The 23,404-nt window shown below is 39.6% G+C and overlaps 1 protein-coding gene across 2 annotated transcripts; it reads left to right on the top strand.

The window, feature by feature from the left end:
• The first annotated feature begins 688 nt into the window (after positions 1 to 688).
• Positions 689 to 8,482, top strand: LOC148025087 (uncharacterized). 2 transcript variants are annotated; one of them, XM_087694789.1, is made up of 8 exons: positions 689 to 878; positions 972 to 1,454; positions 1,586 to 1,705; positions 1,801 to 2,024; positions 2,117 to 2,246; positions 5,258 to 5,623; positions 6,223 to 6,312; positions 7,036 to 8,482. In XM_087694789.1, exons 2-8 carry the CDS (start codon positions 990 to 992, stop codon positions 8,170 to 8,172), a joined length of 2,532 nt encoding a protein of 843 aa, XP_087550915.1. In that variant the 5' UTR covers positions 689 to 878; positions 972 to 989; the 3' UTR covers positions 8,173 to 8,482. The 2 variants fall into 2 exon arrangements, with proteins under 2 accessions (XP_087550915.1, XP_087550914.1); XM_087694788.1 differs by having other exon boundaries at positions 689 to 1,454.
• The last annotated feature ends 14,922 nt before the right edge of the window (positions 8,483 to 23,404 follow it).

A 23,404-nucleotide genomic window follows, 5' to 3' on the forward strand; every position in this document is an offset into this window, starting at 1 on the left:
GCTCGTACCTATCGTTCTGTTGTAGGGAAATTACTCTGGTTGATTCATGCTAGGCTAGATCTTGCATTCTCAGTTAGTTTGCTTAGTTAATATTGTAATGCACCTAGAATGTCTCATTGGATTTCTTGTTTTCGTGTATTAAGATGTTTAAGGGGTGTATCTATAATTTTGGACTAACTTATGGTCACGGTTTATGTTGCAGGGGTACACTTATTTTGACTAGGTGGGAGATCCTAACACTTGGTGTTCTCATGCACGAAAAACTTTTTTGGTAGCAAACAAAATAACTTTTAACTCAAATTTTTGGAGGGGCCTTTGAATCGAATTCAAATATTTCCTATTTTTTAAAAACTAAAAAAATCTCTATACTTCATTGTTTTAACCTCCTTCTTTAATGAAGTTCTTTTTGAAAATTATATATGTATATTTGAAGGAAGGCTTGAAATTTGAAAAATGCCTCAGGGGTGCAACTAAGGTTTGAAGTCACACACCTATGTATACATACATCCATACACTCAAACCACTTGAGCTACAACCCCTCGGCCTTTATAATAATTTAATTTACGTCAAATATTAGCTTTATTTTGGTGCTAAGGGGCATTTCTAACCAATGACCAATGGCAATGGATCGAGCCTTGGTTTGGCTTTTTTATGGGCAATGGATCTGCACGGGTTCAAAACCCGGATTTGTCTGTCTGCCTCTGTCTCTGTCTTTGCATCTTTTTTTCTCTGTCTCTGTCTCTCTCTGTTTCACGGGCCCGCAGCGCAGTCACAGACGCACATCATGCCTCCTCCTCACTCTCGGAAGGCCTGTTCCCTTCAACATGCAGAATTTTAGCAGTAGCTAGCCCTTTTCGAGGATCTCTGACGATCGATCGGTATGTGCTTCATGGCTTTCAGTTCTCGCGTATATGGTTCTCTGCGATACCCTAGCGATTTCCCCCCTCTCCCTTTTTGGTAAATTTGCACAGTTCTTAGTTCTTGTGGCTATGGATTACGATGAAGAAGGAGAGCCGTCTTCTGATCCTGGTGCACGATTCGATAAGCAAACATCTGCGGAAGGACAAGATAATTGGGAACGAGGAGATGCGTTCTCGTCAGGTGCAGAGTCCGGTGAAGATAGTACACCAAAATCTAAATCCAGAAAACGGCTAATTACCCAAATTAATGAGAGTGCAAATCGTCCGAGGTTGCCTCGCCATGCGAGTGATGATGAGGAACTCTTCGATGAGCCTGTGGATGAACTTCCACAGAAGAAAGCTAGGAAGGAGAAGAGCAGTAGACCACGGAAAGATGCAGAATTCGGTGGAATGTTGGATAAGCTCGCGTTGCTGGCCAATAGTGGTAAACAGAGTGAGAAGCCACAGCCATCAAGGGCTTGCTCACATAGCAGCCAACAAGGAGGAGAGCAAACGAAACAATTGTTGGATTCCATTTCTCGAGCAGAAAACAATGTAAGTGAACTTGGCTCCATCAGCGTTAGGATAATAATAGTGGACAATGTTACTCTTCATGTATTTCTACTGTCAGGTTTGCTGTTATTTCTCACTGGAACAATGTGTCAAATTTTATTGATTTGGAACAGGAGGATAATGCTGTTTTGGCAAAGGATGATGATGCCCTCATTGATCATACAGGGGTTGACCCAGAGGATTCTGTAGCTGGTGGTGACGAGGAAGCTGATTCTAGTGGTGATGCACCTCAGGTAGTTGATTTGCAGCTGGATCATGATGGCCTTGCTTAGTTATGTGGCATGTTCTGTTGCATCTTGGTGCTGAATTTTGCTACAATGCTCCTCAGGGTGAAGAAGGAGAAGAAAATGATGATCTGAATAGCAATTGTAAGTTGGGGAAAGCAAAAAATAGGAATTATGAGGGAAAAGCAGAGGATACGACATTACTTGTAGAGCAATTAATGGCTCGTCTTGAAGTTGCTGCAGAGGAGGATGCAGAACTTCATAGGCAGTCAAAGCCGGCTATCAATAAGCTGAAAATGCTTCCTTCTCTCCTCAGTGTTTTGTCAAAGTAATATTTGGAATGGCATGTCCTCTTCTTAAACCTTTTTGGAGGTGTTTGACCTGTGCAATGTTACTATAATGACGTTCTATTTTCTGCAGGAGACAGCTACAACAAGAGTTTCTGGATAGAGGTGTACTATCTGTGCTAAAAAACTGGCTTGAATCTTTGCCCGATGGCTCGTTGTCGAACATGACTCTTAGATCAGCACTCCTAAAACTAATCACAGAGGTAAGTTACAGTTTACATTACGTAGGAGTGGTGCCAAGTGTGAATGCTCGGGATCAGTACTCAGTTCACTTAGCAATAAGTGCCGTGGCCAAGGATAGGTGTATGGTGTGAAGTAAGAGTATGTTTATTGGATTTTTCCTAATATTGCAAAGGTGGAGCCTGAGCTCTTATGCCCACATTTGTGAGTGGTTTCATACTAGTCTAAAGCAATTGTAATTTAGATATGCTTATGAATATTTGGTGGTTAGCTGCTAGGAAGTTGCTTTTAACGTTTGCAGGAGTTACTTTACATGGCAGTTACTGCCTAGTCTGGTCATAGAAAGGATACACATCAGGCATAGGTATGTTTTTAATACTTGTGAGCCTACACGTGTTGAACTATTTGTGTATAGCATAGACTCATCTAGTGGCAATACCATAATAACGAGGTTTTGTGGTGCATTTTCGCTTGCCAATACATACAGGTAGAAGACTAGGCTATGCAACAATTTTTTTAGAGGCCCTGTTTACTTTCCATGTGGCAGAGATTTAGCCATCCCAAAACAAAATTCCATAGTAACTACTTTTTGTGGTGCATTTTTGCCTGCCAATATGTACAGGTAGAAGAATAGGCTTTGAAACTATTGTTTGGAGGCCTCTTTACTCTCCATGGGCGAGCGAAGCCAAAAAAGGAATAAAGATGTTGGATATGAGGAAGTATTTAGAGTTATTTAGGAACATAAATGGGTGGTGTGGGAGTTGAATTGGAGCGTGTGATTTGCTTGATCCAATGGCCGGCGAATCTAGATAGATCCTTAGACAGGCTTGCCATGTGGCACTATTTTTGTGTTTTCCAAAGGAGTCCCATATTTTTCCAGATCGTCTTAGTATATTTAATGCCTGACCTAATACTTTTAATCTTTCTGACAGTTTATGCACTTACTAGCCTTGCCCAACCTGAGAGCCATGTAGATAACTGTATTTACGTATCTCATCCTCTAGGCTGAGATAATTCAGATCAGTGTTGTAAATATTGGGCACATCCTTCAGTTCTTAGTCTCTTGCTTGCATGCATGCATTTTCAGATAGTTTGGGTTTGTGGTATGAGACGCCAACGCTTGGGATGTGGTCGCGACCTAGAGTGCTCCTAGCTCTTAGGCTCAGGGTGAGCCCGTTTGGCTCTACAGCTGGGAAGTGAGTCTGATGCCCAGTCCCTTTTTATGGTGAGTTTGGCTTGCATCTTGTCTCGTGTGCAGGTTGGATGTTAGGGGGGGATGTATTAGTCTCTATTGGTTGTCTGCCAATAGAGCTAGTGATAGTTGGAAAGCTAACTGCCACTTTTGGAGGACAATCTTCTCAACTGGCCATTCAGGCTGTGATGGTGAAACAGAGTAGGTCAATGAGGTCCTAGAAGACCATATTGAGGAATTATGCAGCAAAAACAGTCCGTTTGGAAGGAAACATTGCTGCCTTAGAGTTTGCTTATAAGAGCTCAATGCACTGTAGTATTGGGTTTTCTCTCCATTCATGTTAATGTATGGAGCTCTCATGGCTGCAACATTTTCATGTGTTTGTTTGGACTTGTTGCATGGATTTTAGACTTGAAGCTATCTAAGTTGGTGTTCCAAGGCATTGGAAATTTATACCAGATTACTTGCACAGTAGATCAATGATCTTGATATGTGGCAAACTCCCCTTTGGGAAGCTTTTGTGTGCATGATTTGGAACACTTTTTACACCTAATTTGAACCACACTCTTTTGAGGATATCTTTTGTATTGGTGTTTCTGCTAAGTGGGTGAGATTTTCATGGATATCCTCATCAGGCCAAGACTCCCAATATCCTTCTCCTGGAGCAACATTTAAATTGTATGGAGGAGGTGACAAAACCAGAGCACTGTAACATCTAAAGACGGTAAAATGGCTGTCCATTCACCAAATTCAACAAAGTAGGTTCTGTGGCTTACAAGTAGAAGTTGCTAGATACCTTCTATGTGAATAGACTGAAGAAAAGTTTGAATGCTGGTGATAACCTAATCAACATACAAGCCCTCGTAGTTTCTAGAAAACCTTGCTTCAGAACCAGATTAATCATATGTATTGGTAGATTCTAGAGATCAGAGATAGCGGCAGATGGTGTTAAGTGTCTGTCCAAATAAATCGAAGAGTAGACCAGAAAAGTGTGAAGCTGTAAGGACACTAAAACAAGAGGTTCCCAACCTGAGCCATAGAATACCTAGACATTGAGGACATCATTTCTGCTTTGGGGGAGAAATGTTGATGCAAAGAGTGGGAATGTGAGTATGTAGAAGTAAAAAACAGGTAACTGCAGACCTTCCTCTCCAGTCAAAACATAAAACGAGCTCTGTTGAGAGGATTGTACAGTGTGTTCCTTCTTAGCATAAACAAGGTTTCGGGAAACTGTAAAAAGCACAAGTATGGTGGCACCCAAGGACCATGCTTGTTGACATGGTTAAATAGGCTAGGTTGTCAAACCTTGGGACATACATTTAATGTGCTTTCTTACTAAAGGCAGCATGTTGGAGGGACTGCAGGTGCTGCAAGAGGGGACGAAGAAAAGGAGAGGCTGAAGAGGTTGCAGAGACCACCGGCATGATGCGTATGAGGAGTTACTTTGTGAAACTCTGTCTAGGCTTATACTATTAAGAAAGGGCCTGCTTGATTTATGTTCCCATGTGTATTATTTGAATGTTGTTCCTGCAACTAATTTGTGATGTAGAGTGGTTAATACTGCATGCTAACTTCTAAGCCTGGAAAGCAACAAGGGATAACTTATGGACTGATGTATGCCATCACTTTTCACTGTGGAACGTTTGTGAAATGTGTCCATTAACTTTGTAACTTGAAAAGTTGAAATTAATTACGGGGAATTATGTACTCTTCAGGCATTGGAACATATAAAATTTTATGTAGTTTTTATTGTTCCTTCTGTGCAATTGACGTTTGTAGATAGTTAAGATCTGGTGGCTAGTGTGACTACTTACTAACACATGAAACGTCCTTTGTGTGCAGAAAGATGAAACATCAAATTCTCATCACAAGGTTTCTGATAACCCAAACAGGGATGTAGCTTTGACATCTAAAACAACAAAATCTGATAACTTGACAATAGTCAGACAGGAGCCTCCTTCAGTGACATCCCAAACTCAGGCTTGCCAAGATGTTCTCAGAAACATTTTCTCCACGGAAGAATTTGGAATTTTAAGCAACATGCTAAATTATGGATCATCATCGTCTTCTGGCTCTTTGGAAGCTACTCTTCAGCCAAAAGCAACTACATCGCTTTCTAGCTTCCTAGATTTGGAATTGATTTCTCTTAGATTCTCCTCAGGCGTGTATGGACATACACCTCAGCTCTTTTCTGATGATATCCAGCAGGTATGTTCAAAGTAAGATAGAATATACTTGACACAATTAGATAGAAATCCCATTTTCCACTTGTCCTTTGTGACTAGGTCATGCCAAGTACTGGAGTCTTTATACATGATGCACACTTGGCTTTTTATGACAGGTTGGAGATTTCATTAATCCCTATGAATTCTTAGTCAGATGCTTCCTTTAGTCTAGTTAGGCCCTCATGGTCTGAGCAACTAATGTAAATACCTACCACATCAAAATCTAGGAGTTCTGATGCAAATAGGAATTATAAACAAGGCAACACAGACTTATGTTATCGACACCAGAGGCATATATGGCAATAGTTTACATGTAAACTTTAATGTGCTCTTTAACCAGCACGTCTACCCTGCAGTAATATGTGAGCACACCTTCAGTTGCTGAGTAGCTTGCAACAAACAACGCTATAAATTCCTGCTTGAGAGATTGTTGTGTATGTGTTCAAATGTGATAAGACACTCTGTGAAACTTAATGAATGTTGGTTGCTAAATATGATATAGCAAAATTAGTCCACAATGTACTGAGAGGATAAGTAAAATTTCAAATTTGGATTAACAGGTCTACATTTCTTTATTATCAGGTCTGGAAGAATGTTCACTCTTTTGGAAGCACTCTTGTGAAGTTGGCAAGGGATCTTTCTGAATGCTTTGACAAACTGTATAAAGAACAGGTGCTCATTGTCCTTTGTCATCTATAAAGTGCTTTAGGGGTTTATTTAAGGAAGCATTCATAATGAACCTGTAGGCTGAGGACAACACAGCTTTCTTGTGTTCTTTGCCCTTCCTGATCCAGCATGGGTACTCTATCTGAATGAGAGAGGCACTACTTCTCAAGCACTGTGGAGGATGAGGGCAGCCCTAGTAGCCTGATACAAGGCATTGCTTTTGTCACAATGCTTCAGTCATTTTCAACCAAGGGGAGGGTGTTGCTTCAAAAGGCAGCCTGATTGGAGTGAAATGATGATGGCTGTCATCCCCCATATAGTAGGTCATGTGAATGAATCATGCTCCATGTAAACATCCGAGGTAGCTGCAGCACATAGAGCGTGTCCCAGTAATAGCTTTGTCTTTTGTTGGCTTCATGCTCAGTGGATGGTGCACACTGAAAGAAAGGGTTATTATCAAAACTCTAGATGGAGCAGGTGAATGATATAAGAGATTGACATGCTTACATGAATTATGGAGGAGATGGTTTGTGTAAACTCTTAATGAATCCTGAAACTCCAAGGCTGATGATGCTGGGGACCCCGCCTGTACAAAAGCCTGCCTCTTGCCTCCTTTGGACCGTGCACTTTTGATCTGCTTATTTTAGGATGTAATGAATCTTGCTGCAACGATTTGTTAATCATGTATCATGAAATATGCTTCCCTTTGTGACATTTCTTTTTTCCCAGGTGCTGAGCTTGTTTGAAGTTCAGCATAATAGTACAGCTGCATCCAAGTGTGAAGGACTGATGGTGCTGTCAGGCCACACCACAGAGGCTGGATCTCAGGCTCTTATGGATCCTAACCGAGGAGATGGTAGGTCAAGGCAGCAGCAAAGAATGAATCAGGCTACAAATTTACTTGGTACTAGGAGTACTAAGCATTATACAGTAGATGGTGTTTGCAAAGAATGCGGGCTTAAGGAGAGTGTGAACTCCATTGTTTGCTCTCACTGTCATGCAGTCTATCACAAAGAGTGCGTAAATTTGAATTCAAACACTTTCCCTAGAGGCTGGTATTGTCCATCTTGCACCATCAACACTGATGGGAGACGTTCTCGAATAATTACAACTAGGCAGGGAACCAGGAGAAATCATAATAGTTTGCAAACACAAGTGTCCATTCATAAACAGATAACCAATGAAACAAGTCAGTCTTGCAAGGCTGCTGTGAAGGTTATTGACAAAGGTGGGGTCTGTCAGGTTTGCGGAAAAGATGATGAGGATGTTCTTCTTTGTGACACCTGTGATGATGCATATCACATGTACTGCCTTGCCCCACCCATTGATAGTGTTCCTGAAGGGTTTTGGTACTGTCCCAAGTGTGCTGAGTTAGAGAAGAAATCTGTGGTGGTACATGAGAACCCTCGTGCTGGCCATCATTGTGCTGTTTGTGATCGACTTTGGATTGAGTCTCTACAAGCTGTTGCAGCTGAGCATCTAGAGGAAAGTGGTGTTTCTGCTTCTGCAACAGAGTCTCTGGAACACACCACAAATTCTATTGGAATGCAGTCACCACGACAACTATCTGCACACAAACGAAATGTTTGCAAACTTTGTCGAGTGGCTAATAAAAAGCCTAAAATTTCATGCTCTGGATGTGAGAAGAAGTTTCATCTGTCTTGTTTAGGGCAAACAGAGAAGAAAATGCCAAATGGGGTGTGGTACTGTCCCTCCTGTCTCTGCAGAGTCTGTAAGGTTGATGCTCATGATGACAAAATTGTACTTTGTGATGACTGTGATGAAGCCTATCATATTTACTGTCTTGTCCCTGCACTTCCCAAAATCCCTGAAGGCTCTTGGTACTGTCCATCTTGTGTAGGATAGTACTTGATCTCAAGTTTGGGACAGCCGCTCTGCAATTGGAGAAAATGCTCTGGCAATGGTAAAATTAAATGGAAAATGAGGTCTCACTGAAGGGACATGAAGAAGTCAAAACAATCCTCTGGTATCCTTTGACTTTCCCGTCATATTGTTCTATTGGAGGTGCCTGTTGTGATGCTCTTTCAAAGTGCATTATCCCATGTGCACATGATAAGAGTTGTGAGGGAGGGAGAAATCTGAAATACCAGTATACCTAAGAACATTTTTTGTATATTCATCATTGCACACTAATTTATCATGAAAATTTTCTTCAGTGCATATGCAACTGTATTCAAGGTGAATGTGCTAAATACTATGAAACATTTAGGTAGATATTGCAACTTAGTATCAACACTAAAAGACTTTTGAATGTTCCCAAACGCAAAGAAAACCACAAAGCATAAGAAAAAGGAGTATAAAACCACTCATTTGATAGTTAAGTCTAGTGGTTTGTTAATGGATATTCCAAGGATTGTGATATGGTTTTTATTTAGATCACTGTAACTTGTACGAGCCAAGGTATAATACATTTTTATTGGAGTCTAATTTTCAACCATCACACTTGTACATACGGAGAAAAGAGCCTATTTGCATTTGAATGTGAGGTTAATTTGGGCCTTGTTTTGCCTGTGCAAAGTTTTAACACGTAATTTCTGGTTATCCGCAGTTTTGGTGTTCTACTGCCTTCTAGTGCTGTACTTTTGCAGATACATTGAAGAGTTTTGATATCAGACAGATTCTAGGGTTTTGGAACCCCATTACTGTTCTAGAAGAACAAGGAGATTCTGTAATGCTTATGCTGGGTCCATGTGTGGTATGATCTTGAAAGGTTAAATAACTTTTTCAATGGAATAGATTGTAGATTTGCAGATTTGTTTGTCCTTTACCATTATATGATAGAAAAAACAACTGTTTAGTTCAACTGAAGTGGCCATTGAAAAGCTTGATAGTGTCAAATGTATTGGAAGTTATAATTAGTAAGTTCTTGATGGGCAAAGGGTTATTGAAGTACATTGCTAGTAGAAAGATGTTGGTGCTTGTAACAAGAATCTTCTACAAGCATAGAAGGGAATGAAAAAGCAAAGAAATTTCTCCACTGCAGTGTTAAACAGCATGAGTGCGTATACATGGGTACATATTTTGAAATGAGGTACACTTATCTTGGAGAAGGGGCATAACACAATGACAAATACCAGTCAGAAAGAGCTAAAGCAAGGGCCAGGGAGGTTATAAAAATTTTCGTAATTGGCCAACGCTAATGGAAGCACATTGTACCTGAAGACAAGGTATTTGTGTTCCTCAATCCTATACAATTTAAATTCAAACGGACATACAAGATTCATATTTTTGTAATGAGGCACAGCTATTTGTTGGAGAATACATATACAATGCTCTAACTCCTACATGAGCTCTAAATAAGACCTCAAATGTTCTTCCTGATAAAAAGTCCCCTCATTTGGCGCTAAGAGTATCTAGCTTTTCAGCATTCTCCATGTTGCATTATTGATGGATCACCATTTCCTCCACAAAACATTTATACAATGAGATACAAAAAGTTGGGAAGACTATCACAAATATATAAAACAGTATTCATGCCTTTTTCTTCCATCAATAATTGTCATGTTTACTTGATTATATCATTTACATTTTGCTTCATGTTATTCAGCCCATGCTTTCACTCTAATTTTTTGTACTCGTATATATGCTACATTATTGTATGCAAAACGATAGAATTTGTTGGAGGTGTGAAAGGAATAGCTTGGAATTGGGCTACACACTTACCAAGTAGATATCCATTTTAGATGGGCTCTACTTGTCGAGAAAAACAAGAATTCGACATGACTAGTAGGATGTCCATTGTTCTTCCCTTTTTGTTGTTTGAGCTTGTTGGGTTGGAGAACCATTGGAAGGTTATGTCGAGCCACAGATTGAAGTTAGGGTAGTTAAAAGAATATGGTAATAGAATTCATTGTGTCCTATGTTTATGTGCAAAGGCAACAGTACTTGAGAAAAATTCTTAGTGTAACATTATTAGTACATAACAATGCCCAAGTTCATCGTGCATGATGACTTGGTTTTGCAATTTTAAAAGTATAATGGGCTTAATGGCAATGAAGTGCATAACTTTAGCAAAAAGAAAGTGATCAAGGACTTGCAAGCTCTTCTTAAACATGTTTGGAGTACTTAATGATTTAAACATGCTCAATGTTTTGGATAGGAGTAATATAAATGTTCATATGGAAGCCTTAGGATTATTTATTTATATGACCTACTTTTTCATTTTGTGAGGTAAGGCTACAAATAATGTGCTGGAAAGCACAATTGTATGCCTTGGAAGGAAAAGGGAGTGATGCTAAAGCACTACTTTTTAAAATAAAAGCAAGGACCTTTCTAGCATACTAGGCAATCAAGGTTCACAACATGAGATGCATATTTTAAGGTGCTTTAGAACTTGCATAATCACGTGCAACTAGTTGAACCAAACAAATGCAAAAATCCTCCATGAATTAGATTGTGCGTGCATGTGCGAGTGTAAGGATAGGGATTATCTGAAGACTAGCAACAATAAAATATAAAATACACGATTTGTAAAAAGTAAGTTATATTATGAAATCATCAATTAGACACAAGTTTCTTTCCTTACATTTACAATCTTTCTTGGTACATATTCTTACACATAGTCATGCATGTCTGTAGAAGCTTGATTTGTTAATCCACTAATAGAGTTGCCATAATCTACTAGCTTCCATAATATTTATTGTGCATCTTTTTACACACTTGCTATTGGCTTTCTCATTCATGTATGTTATTTATTTTGTGTAACACCTAGACAATTGAGTGCATATTCAACAATTTGGTGCGTGGGTGTAGCTTAATCATTTTAGTGCCTTAAGTGAGGGACCTCATTGCTTCTAGGGAAATTAAGGGCTAGCATGGAAAATGAGTTTGAAGGTATGCCCTTAGGTTGCTCATCATCTTGGTGTGTTTATTTGTCCATATGATGTGTTCTTGCCCTTGAAAACTCAAACCTAGTTCTAGATATTCAAGAGTTACTACTACACCTTGTCTCAACCCTAACTTGAGCTTGAGATTTTCACGTGTAAAGTAATAGAGGCAATGCACTCATCAAGGTCTTCTACATAATAGCCATGCAAACAATGTTCCCTTATCGATTTTCTTTGCAATTTAACACATGGCAAGCACAATATGCCTTTGGTGGCATGTCCTTCACAAAAATACTTAGCATGGGGATGAAGAGCTTAGATCCATTTGAGGAATCTCCAAGACAAGTCTTGATGTTTATCTAGAACCCTTTGGTTAGTATTTAATCCTACCTTTTGGTGTGAAGAACTTGACTTCTCTTTTTCTCACGGTAGTTTGCTTGCTAGAGTGGAGATATGATTAGAATATGCTATTATGTATTTTTAAAGACCAAGAAAAAGGTAATGTATCCTTATTTTTTCCCTCGTAAATGGAATCTGCACTTGCCTATGTGGGCCTCAAATAAACACCTTTGAAATAAAGTGTGTAATTGTGGATTATTTGGACATGCTGCTTGGTAGTACCCTACCCTTCCCTCAATGCAAATAATGGTATAGGAAGTCTTATGGTCTTGGATTGAGGCATCATCCATTATTACAATAGACTGAAGGAGTCATTTAGGAGACTTACAAAATCTCATATGAGCTAGGTGTTCAAGGATAAAAAAAGAAACAGTGTTATCAAGATTACCATGTGAAGCCTTATATAGAGCTCATGTAGGTGTTTATATAATATTTAATGTAATTTCTCATTCATAGAGCTAGGCATCAGGTTATCAAAGCCTTTCTACTAGAGATGTCTCACATGATCTGTGGTTTTGAAAGGCTATGCTACTAGTTTACTGAAACCAAGTAGAGGTCCTAATTTGTTATTATCATTCTATTGTTTAAGACTTTTTCAATGGGGAAGGCTTAGTTGAAACATAATTTTCAAGATATTTTATGTGAAAGAACAATGTAGCAAAACTCATTGTGCCCTACCTTATGTGCCAATGTAAAATCATTTGAATACAAATTCTTAGTGCAATATTAGAAGTCCTAAATGTTGGTTCAAGTGATCATGCACAATGACTTGATTATTAATGCCAACATTGGTTCAAATGCAATGAAGTACATACCTTTTGGACAAATCCTAGAAAATAATCCAAGACATGAAGGTGAGCTTGCTTGGATGATGTTATAAATTGAGCATGCTTGCTGTCTAAGGTAAAGGCTTTAGGATATGTCTTGCAACAGCCAACCAAATGATTTGTTTGTAGCTTATGATAACTTTGTGTCTGATGGGCTACAATAATAAGGTGTTAAAAGCACAATAGTTTGCCTTTGTGATAAGAATGAGTGACAATCAATCTATACCTCTTCCAAATAAATACAAAGATCTTTACTAGTATTAAGTTTTGCTACATAAGGCAAATTATATATTTAGGCACTTTAGAACTTGCTCTGCTACTTGCAATTAGTTGGACCAAGAAAATGGAAATTTATGTCATGAGATAGAGTGTGCATATGTGTGAGTATAAGTAAGACAATGTCTTAGAGGCTAGTATTTTTATGTGAAGACATAAAATGAAATGCCATTATGGTTAGAAATGGATACATTCTGGTTGCTATAATATATATTTGAGTTTTGCAATTAAGTCTAATGGTATGAACTTTTTTTTGAGGAGGTTTTGAGAGACGTTCTCTCATTCAAAGCTTTATGTGAGTATATGTTTACACATGTATATATGTAAGGGCCTATGTATGCATGTACATATCAATAAGCAAGCTCATCAATATAGAAAGTTTTAGAACACAAAGAAGAGAGAAAATTAGAGTATCAGAGCTGGTTGATTCAACTCTAGTCTTGGCGTGACCCTTATTCTAATTACTAGCATTGATCCTTGGCATATGCCTACCATAATTAGAGTATCAGCTGGTTGATTCAACTCTAGTCTTGGCATGATCCTTATTCTAATTACTAGCATTGATCTTTAGCACATGCCTACCATAATTAAAAAATAATTGAGTCTGTGTGATTAAGCCTAAATTGCTTAGACATTAAGTCTAAGTACAATATTTTGGGCCCATTGTCATCCCAAATATCAATGCATCTCTTGATACCCTTATGATGGAGGGCTTTAATATGTCATGTCTTTGTATGAATCCAAAAGCTTTTTATCTTCAACATCTAATGACACAACTTTTTCATCTTTTCCAAGTAATAATTCATTTGTCTCATGTCTTGGCTTATCCTTGAGAGAATTAAAGTAGAATTTCGTGAAGGAATCACATTTTAGATTTCATGAAGCTTCAATTGGACTTCAGCACCCTTAGCATGAGGCGTTTCTTGAGTTTGTAGGTAACCTTCAACATCTATTAGGATGACATGTAACGGAATGGAATTAATTAAAAAAAAAAAGAGCTGGACACGATCCTTTCAGTAGTAGCTTTCTTGTTCCTATAGACTTAAGAGACTTAAATGACAACATTGATGGCTTCAACGCAATGAGTTTTGGTATTGTTATTAGCTACACTCTTCAAGCCTCCTACTTTAGTTTCAAAAATTTCTTGTCTTTCAAAAAATTGGTCTTTAAAGGAGCAAGGGCATGTAGTGCTTCTGGAGAAATCAACCAATCTAAAGGCTTGGGGGTGCACTTATACCACATGTAATCACAACAAAAGGGTAATTTTATTTGAAAAAATTAGATTAATTTATACCATTCATAGAAGGGGAATCTAATTGAGATTTGGAAAAATTTATTAGTTTCTTAAGAAAAGGGGTCATTTTATTGCCTGATAATATGCAATTAAAGGGGAATTTCTAATGCCCTAATATGGACAGTTTCTTCTAGATTCACCCCTTGAGCCTAAGAGAAAGGACTAAGGGAGAATGATTAGAGACAACAACATGTTGTAGTACATGCAATTTTCTTCCAAGAGCCGGTATCTATTCTAATCCCCCACTCATGTCCTAGAGAATCTTTCAAAATGGTAGTAAAGTTGTCTCACCCTAGATAATGTTTCAAAATATTCTACTTGCTTGTCATTAAGTTGCAATATTTGGATCCTAAAAAGAGGCAATCACCAAAGGCTCATCCCCAATCCATAACTTGACAACTACTATACAAGCCATGCCATTACTTCATTCCAAAATAGGGCTTCAAATCAACAATATAGTACTTTATCTCTATATTCTTCTTTGACAAAGATATTATCCATTTCTTCAAAGGATCATTATTAAGTTTGCTTTAGAATTTGCATGCATGGATTTGTTTTATCTTGTGAGCATAGGCCTCTGACATTCCAAGTTAAGGCCTCAATATTCATTGGTTGTTTATGCATTGTAGTGCTCCAAATAAGGAGGGTCATCATCAATACCCTACATCACACCATATACATTTGCTAGGAAAAGTTTCCCCTTCCCCTTTTCACCTCATCACTTCATCTCTATATGCTTTCCTTTCCTTGAGCAATATCTTCTCTTTTGTGAGGTATTACAAGCTGTTTTGTCACACTCTTCATAGTGGATAAAATCATGAGGAGAGAAATTGACTATCCATGGAATGCATAAAAAAAATTTCCTTTGAAGCTCATGATGCTTCAAAGAATCCATTCCCTCTCAAGTACATTACCGACTTGGGCAAAGAAGAAGGGATGGCCAATAAATCAATATTGCACTAGGGTTTCTCTAGATTGATAGGTCTCACCACACCACCTCTTGAATTCATACTCCCTCAGCGGTTCACTTAGGAAATAGAATAATTCTACAAAAGTGATAAATCAACACGATTGTTATACATTCCCATATTATATTATTAGTCTTGACTTGTTGATAAAGGAATATTACCTTTACTAATGGCTTGGGGGAATTGCCCTCAAACCATTGCCAAGTTGAACTAATGGCCTTGCTAGGACCCCCTATCTAGGGACTTTGTGGCCCTTGGGACCCAAAATACGGGTCCCCTAAAACAACACCACACCTTAGAACTCGATGTGGTGTACCTTGAGTTGCTATTAACTTAACTACTCCATCTATCATGTAGTCTCACTCTGCATGGTTTTTTCTCATAAGAGGGGCCTTAACACCTAAGGAACATGGATCATTGGTTGCATCTTATAAGGGTGGGGCATTGACCATATCTTATATCCCCCTTCAATTTCCATGCAAGGTGAACTAAATTCTCAACCAAATGTCAAGTCTTGAAGATGAACTCAAAGGAGATACTTTATAAGTGAGTTGGTGAAGATATCTACTCAATTCCCCTTTTTTGGAGAGTACCAAGCTCTACTATTCATTCTTAATGAAATCAAAGATATTGTGATACTAAATCTCTATATTTTTGATACATGTATGGAATATTGTACTTTTAGGAATATCAATACAAATATGTGTTGGGGGTAAAGGCACCTATGCCTAGCCACCCATGTATTAGTTATGTTGATACACAATACTACCTACATTGTGTATTAGTTACCTACACACCTATACACTGGAGGTGGCAGGCACCCGTCATTGTCCCTTCATTCTTTATTCTTTCAATCACATTTGAATAAAGGGAAGACCATCACACATTGTGATTGTTGGAGTTCCCACTTCTTGTCTGTCTGTCTGTCTGTCTCTCTCTCTCCTTCCACAATAGCTCTTGCTTCTGCTCTATGCTTCTACTTCAGGGCTCACTCCCTTCAATTCGTATCAGAGACATTACATCGGCATTGAGGAGCTCTTCCCTTTAGCTTGCTTCAACTCGAGAAAAGCTTCAACTTGAAGGTTCTATAGTAGTTCAACTCTCTTTTTCCTAAGGTATGAATCTTGCTTCCGATTCTTTCTTGGCTGCTCCCTCCACTTGAGGCTTGTTCTAGAGCTTCAAGACCCTTGCTTGAGCTTCAAAAAGTTCTCAGTATCAATCATTGCAAGCAACAAGGCCAATAACATCATCAACGAAAATTGCGTCAAATTTCCAGCTCTTATCCCTCCTTGGCACTACAACAACAGACATTGGCACCCCCTATAGCTCCTATAGCATTTGAAAAAGGTTTAGCACCTCTTTTGGAATTTTTTCGTTGGAGCCTTATTTTCAAGTGGATACCTCAGCCATTGTCTGTACATTCAAGAAAATTTGCTATAATACAAACACCACGGGTAGTCATTACTTCATTGTTTGAGCTTCATTGATGGTCACATACCTATGCATGAATGTTGAGATGCTTGGTACATGTCTTGAGATGCTTATTGGATAGGTTTGGGATATCTTTGATTAGTTTGAAGCAAGGTTCATTGTTATATATACAATGGACAAAAAGTATTTCACTTGAAAGCTTCATGCATTGAAGGCTTATATGCTTCTTGGGTACAACACATTCTAATGTACATACTTGGCACTAATGTATGAGATTGGACATGTCTATGTTGAAATTTGAGCCACATTGGATGCTTTGGCACGTTCATTTTATGCTTTCATTGCTCCTGTCCTTGTTATTATGGGTTTGAAGAGTACATATTGGATTTTATGCTACCAGCAATATGCTACTTGGATCTTGGATGTATGGATGCCTTTCACATGATGTTTTGAACTTTGTTTGCTCATCTAGCATTTGAGTTTTGTTCTAGCAAGAGCTACTACTTAACACTTGGATGGTACATTGAGCATTTGGTTATGCAATTGAGGTTGAGAGTCCTATAATGAGACCATGGGACTTGGTGACATGTACATGCTCTCGTCATGCTTTATGTATGCAGTTGATGCTTAGTGGGCTGATCTGACATTGCTTTTGAGTTGGCACCTATCTTTGTCACGCTATTATCAGTGATGTATGCATCTTGGTTGGCTATGTATTGAGTTCTGGCTACATTTCTCAGTTAGTTGTGCCTTTGGTTGGTCTCTTCTATTACCCGTGAGACCTACTCTATGCCTATGGGATGTATATCAATTTGACACATTGATCCTTTGACAATTCTTTGTGCTAGTCGCATATTCACTCACTACTAGTTGCAATTGCTGTTGTGGTTTGTCTTTCATTAGTGATTGCCCCTCTTTGGCATTGATTTCTTACTAATATATTTCATTTTTAGCATGTTGTAATTGGAGTTTACTGCACGATTTATGCGAGCAATCACATCCATTTGACAGTTTTTTGTATTGAGTTTGTCGACAACTCATTACTTGGTCAGTACCCCTTGTTTTCAACCAGATTTGGTGGTGGTTTTGGGGCTGATTTGCAAGTTATTATAGTAGCCTATTTTTCCCTTTTGTGAACTTGCTTGGTCTCATTATGACTGGTGGTTCTCCTGATAGTGCTATCTTTAATATTGATAAGTTGGATGGCACTAACTATAGGTATTAGAAGGCCAAAATTTGGCAAGTGTTAGTGTAAAAAATGCAGATTAAGCCTTTGAAATATGAGGGTGCCCAAATGTATTGATGCAGATGATCAGGCTGAAGTGGATGAGCTATATAATTCCACGATCATATTGTCCCTCTCTGAGTAGGTTTTCTATAATATTGTCTCTGATGGGCAATCCACATGGGATTTATGGGATGAGATTCACAATGTCTATGGCAAACAGAGCTCTGCTTCTCTCAGATGTATTGGCTGAAGCAACGCATGGACCTTCACATGAAGGAGGGCACTTCCATGTCAACCCACTTAAATGAGTTTCATTCCATTCTCAACCACTTATCTTTGCAAGGGATTGAATTCAACGGTAATCTTTCCCCTTTGGTCCTCTTGGCTACATTGGCTGAATCATGGGATGCATTTTGTACTACAATATATGTAAATAAGTCACCTGATGGGATAAAGCTGTAGGATGTAGAGGATGCACTCTTGAATGAAGAGGTTAACAAAAAGAATGTTAATGCTTCTTGCACCTCTCATGCTTTGACAGTTAGAGGCAATAATGATCTCCATGGGGGAGACTCTTAGCATTCTCATTTTCAATCACACGGATAGTCTCGTAGTAAGTCCCATGGCCGTAAGTCCTCATTGACTTGTCAATACTATGGGAAAGCAAGACATATTTGGCCATAGTGCCATAAAATGTGTGAGGATAAGTGCAAGGAAAAGGGAAAGGGTAAAGTACATGACAAAAACGATGATTACGGCATTGTCCCTAGTAAGTCCAGTGTTAAGATTGAAGAGAATAACACCGTATAGACTGATTCTGATGATGATTTCATACTTGCATATTTTTCTGATACTTCATAGCTGGCTGATGCCTTGTTAGGATATACTCAATGTTGGTTGATAGATTCAAGGGCTTCTTTCATGTGACCCCTCATATAGAGTGGTTTCACTCCTATTACAGTATAATTGGATCTATTCGCTTGGGTAATGATTTGACATTAGTGATAGTTGGTATTGGTGATGTTGAGCTGCAGTTTGGTTTTAGGTAGCATGTCCATTCTTCATGATGTATGCCATGTATCGGCTCTTACGAAGAGCCTTATCTCTGCTGTTGGCACGTTAGATGATGCAAGCTATGTGGTCTCTTTTGTTGATTTCTCATGAAAGAATATCCATGGGAATCTTATCATTGCATGTGGTGCCTCCAATACTCTTTACCCCCCTTGCTTGTATTTGGGTTAGATGACCATGTTTTGGCAGTGGAATGTAGTTCCACATGTATCTCTTTGGTATCATCGCCTTGGGCACATGTCCTTGAAAGGAATAAAAATACTTACCCGATTGTAGTATATTCCACCCCTTGACTATAAGTGTTTTGAGGCTTGTGATCATTCTTTATATGGCAGAAAAATATGTAATACACATAAAAAGTTTGGTATGACATGCATGGGTGAGCCTTTGGCTCTTGTTCATTCAAATGAATGTGGTCCCATATCGTGCAAGTCATCAGGTGACACAAAGTATTTTGTTACCTTGGTTGATGAATATACACATAAGGTCTAGGCATAACCTATTAAGTAGAAATCAAAAGTTGTAGCCACATTTTAATGTTGGGTTTCTTTGGTTGAGAACTAGTTTGGATATAGGCTAAAATGCCTAAGGTTAGATATGGGGTGAGTATGTATATAAAGCCTTTGAGTAGTTTTGTTACAAGAGGGGTATTAAATGTCAATTGATAGCCCTATACACCCCACTCTGGAATGGTTTTGATAAGTGCATGAATAGGAAAATTTAGGAGCAAGTTCATAGTATGCTTAGCCAGGCAAGCTTACCACAACATTTTTGGGCTGAGATAGTTACTACTACAACACACTTGATTAATTAGTACCCATGTACTGCTCTTGACTTTTAGGTTACAGAGGAGGTATGGTTTGGAAAATGTCCATCATATACTCATTCGTGTGTCTTGGGTTGTGAGGCATTCTCCTATTTTTCCAAGGACAAGTGCAATAAGATGGATCATAAGTCTAGGAAATGCATCTTTCTTGGTTATGGAGATGTAGATGAGATGCACTATTGCGTATGTAATCTGTAGGCTTGTAAGATTATCCACATCCATGATGTTATTTTCCATTTGGAGAAAATGCATAAGCAACCCTTAAGCATGTTAAGGTTATTGGATGTTAAGTCTAATTATCACATGAGTGCATCCAGAGGCCTTGAGTAGTTTCATTTGTAGGATGTTAAATCTATTGACTGTCCTTTACCTTCTCATGTGAAGGTTAGTCAACAGGACGATTGTCCATAGTGTGATGAGTAGAAGGCTGAGATGACCAAGATCCCTTATGCATCTACAATGAGAAGTTTCATGCATGCCATAATAGCCACTCATCCTAACATAGCATTTGCAGTGGGAATTGTGGCACACTATATGGCTGCACCTAGCAAATGGCATGAAAGGTGAGAAGGATCGAAGCTTTCATGCGAGAGCTATGGTGGGAGAGCAAGAGAAAGAAAGAGAGAGACAAGAAATGGGAACTCCAACAACCACAATGTGTGGCCAGAGTGAGAGAGAGAAAAAAAGAAAAGATAGTACAACATATACACATGTACAGTAGGATGAGGAAAAAGACGTCATCTCATCTAATGCCCATCAATCTCCTGAGGAAGGCAAAGCGCTTAGTAGTGAGGCTCTTTGTGAGCAAGTCTATAGGATTCTGCTCAGTCGGAATCTTGACAAGGTCAACAAATCTTTCCTCAACGACCGCTCAAATGAAGTGATACCTCACCTCAATATGTTTCGTCTTGGCATGAAGACCAGATTCTTGGCCAATTGAATGGCACTCATAGAATCGGAATGTAGTGTAGGCATAGCATCTGCCATACCAAGGTCTGGAATCAAACGGCCTAACCAGATAGCCTCTTTACAAGCCCCTGTGGCTAAAATATACTCGGCCTCTGTAGTAGAAAGGGCCATACACTTCTGCGCCCTGGGCATCCAAGAGATAGCCCCTCCAGTATAAGTGAACACATAGCCAGAAGTGGACTTCCTACTATCTGCATGTCCTGCATAATCAGAGCCAGTGTACCCCACGACTCCTGTATCCTAGGCTGCCATAACAAAGACACATATCTGTTGTGCCTTTCAGGTACCTCATGATACCCTTCACGACATCCCAATGTTTCTTGGCATGTGTAGCTATATAACGTGCCACAACCCCAATTGCAAAAACAATATCTGGAGGGTGGCTATCATGGCATACATAAGACTACCCATAGTTGATGCATAGGGAATCTTGGCCATCTCGGCCCTCTGCTCATCTGTCTGTGGACAATCGGCCTGTGAAACCTTTACATGAGAAGGTAATGGACAACCAATAGGCTTAACATCCTGGATGCGGAAGCGCTCAAGGACTTTATGTATGTACTCCCTCTGTGACATATAGAGGAGTCCCTGAGATCTATCGCGCATGATGCACATACCAAGTATATGAGAGGCCTGTCCCAGATCTTTCATCTCAAAGATCTTCTTGAGCTGAGCCTTAAGAGCATCAAGCTCCTCATGAGCTGTCCTTGCTAAAAGCATATCATCCACATAGAGTACCAAAATCAGTAAAGAATCGTCATGGGCTTTCTTCGTGTACAAGCACAGATCCATAGCACTGCGGTTGTAGCCCTGTGAGACTGCATGAATGTATCAAACTTATGGTACCATTCCCTAGGTGCTTGCTTTAAGCCATATAGACTCTTCTTTAGCTTGCAGACTAGGTGTTCCCTACCAGGGTCTGCAAAGCCCTTAGGCTGCTCCATGTAAATCTTATCATGCAAGTCCCCAAGTAGAAAAGCCGTCTTGACATCCATCTGGTACAAGTCCAGGTCAAGCTGTGCAACCAAGGCCAAGACTAAGTGTAGGATAGTCATCTTGACCACAGGAGAAAAGACTTCATCAAAGTCAACATGATGCTCATGCTTAAAACCCTTAGCAACCAATCGAGCCTTGCCTGCAGCCTTGGGGTGTCCAGGGGTACTTTTTAGCTTGTACACCCACTCACATGGCAAAGCCTTATTACCTTGAGGCAAGGGAACCAAATCCCAAGTCTGATTCTTATGCAATGAGTTAAGCTCAGACTGCATAGCCCTCTCCCAAGAGTGATAATCACCTCGGTACATAGCCTCATCATATATGAGAGGCTCTCCTGCATCTATAACTAGTACATAATCCATAGAGGGTGCAAAACGGCCAGGAGGTCGTCTATCTCTAATAGAATGCCTAAATCTCGGCTCTACTACCTAACCGACATCTTGTCTAACATCAGCATGTTTAACATCTAGGCCATGAGTATTAGGTGATGCTGCACGCTGTCCAGCTGGCCGTGGAGCGGGCTGAACGGGAGCAGGTGGCTCCTCCTGAAAGATAACTCTGCGTACCTCAACCACTTTTTTAGGTTGCATATGCATTTTGTCCTCATGAAAGATGGCATCATGGCTGCGGATCACTTTTCGCGCCCGTGGATCCCACAGATGGTAAACCATCTCTCCTGCATCTTCATAGCCAATGAAAATGCATTTGACACGCTTAGGATCCAACTTATTGCATTTGTCCTTGGGCACATGGCAGAATGCCTCACAGCCAAAGATATACAAATGATCATAAGAGGGGGGTTTGCTTGCCCATACCTCCCCTACAACCTGAAAGTCAATGCCACTGCTAGGCGACCTGTTAATGAGATGCACTATAGTAGTAACTGCCTTAGCCCAAAAGTGCTGCGGTAAGCCAGCTTGGCTACGGACCCTTTCCTGAATGGTCCTATTCATGCGTTCAGTCATACCATTTTGAGGTGGGGTGTAAGGGACGATCAACTAACGCTTAATACCCTGCTCATCACAAAACTGCTCAAAAGCACGTGATACATACTCACCCCCATTATCCGATCTTAGGCATTTTAGCCTTTTCCCAGACTCGTTTTCTGCCAATGCAAGCCAACGTTGAAATGTGTCTAAGCCATCGGACTTTCTCTTAATGGGATAAGCCTAAAACTTACGTGAATAATCATCTATGAAAGTAACAAAGTACTTTGCCCCACCAAGTGACTGACAGGGCATGGGCCCACATACATCCGAGTGCACAAGAGCCAAGGGCTCACCCATGTGTCTTTTACTAGAGTCACATGAAAGGATGCATCCGAATCCAAGAGCCAGCATTGCTCATACATGGAATGTATCTTAGAAGCTTGTAAGGCATCGCATGAAGAAGCTGCAAGTATGTAATCATCATCTGAATCAGTGGCCTGCATGACATTAACCTCTTCTATCTTCACACTAGACTTTGTAGGTACAATACTGCGCTCAGAAGACTTTTCCTGCACTTTTTCTTTTCCCTTTTCCTTGCGCTTATCATCATGCATTTTATGGCACTGTGGCCTAATATGTCTTGCTTTCCCACAATAATGATAGGTAAGATCAGACTTCCGTCCACAGGACGTAGTGCGACCACATGACTTGGACCTGAACTTCTGAGAGTCCCTGCCCTTATGATCATTATCATGCATGCCATGTTTGCCACCTCTAACAGTCAAGGCATGTGAAGAGCGGAAAGCATCATTGTTTCTCCCGTTGATTTCCTCAGTCAATAAAGCATTCTCAACATCTTTGATTTTCAGCCCATCAAGCTTGTTCGTGCATATGACAGTACGAAAGACATCCCATGATTCATGCAAGGTGCCAAGAGAAACAACGGGTGCAAGTTGTCTTTGAACTCAATACCCTATGACAATAGATTCTTCATGATGGCATGAAACTGACTGAAATGAGATGAAAGGGAGGTCCCC

Source organism: Lygodium microphyllum, chromosome 15 (genome assembly GCF_053477565.2).
Source record: "Lygodium microphyllum isolate KBCC chromosome 15, Lygodium_microphyllum_v1.1.10, whole genome shotgun sequence".
In the NCBI taxonomy this organism is placed as follows: domain Eukaryota; kingdom Viridiplantae; phylum Streptophyta; class Polypodiopsida; order Schizaeales; family Lygodiaceae; genus Lygodium; species Lygodium microphyllum.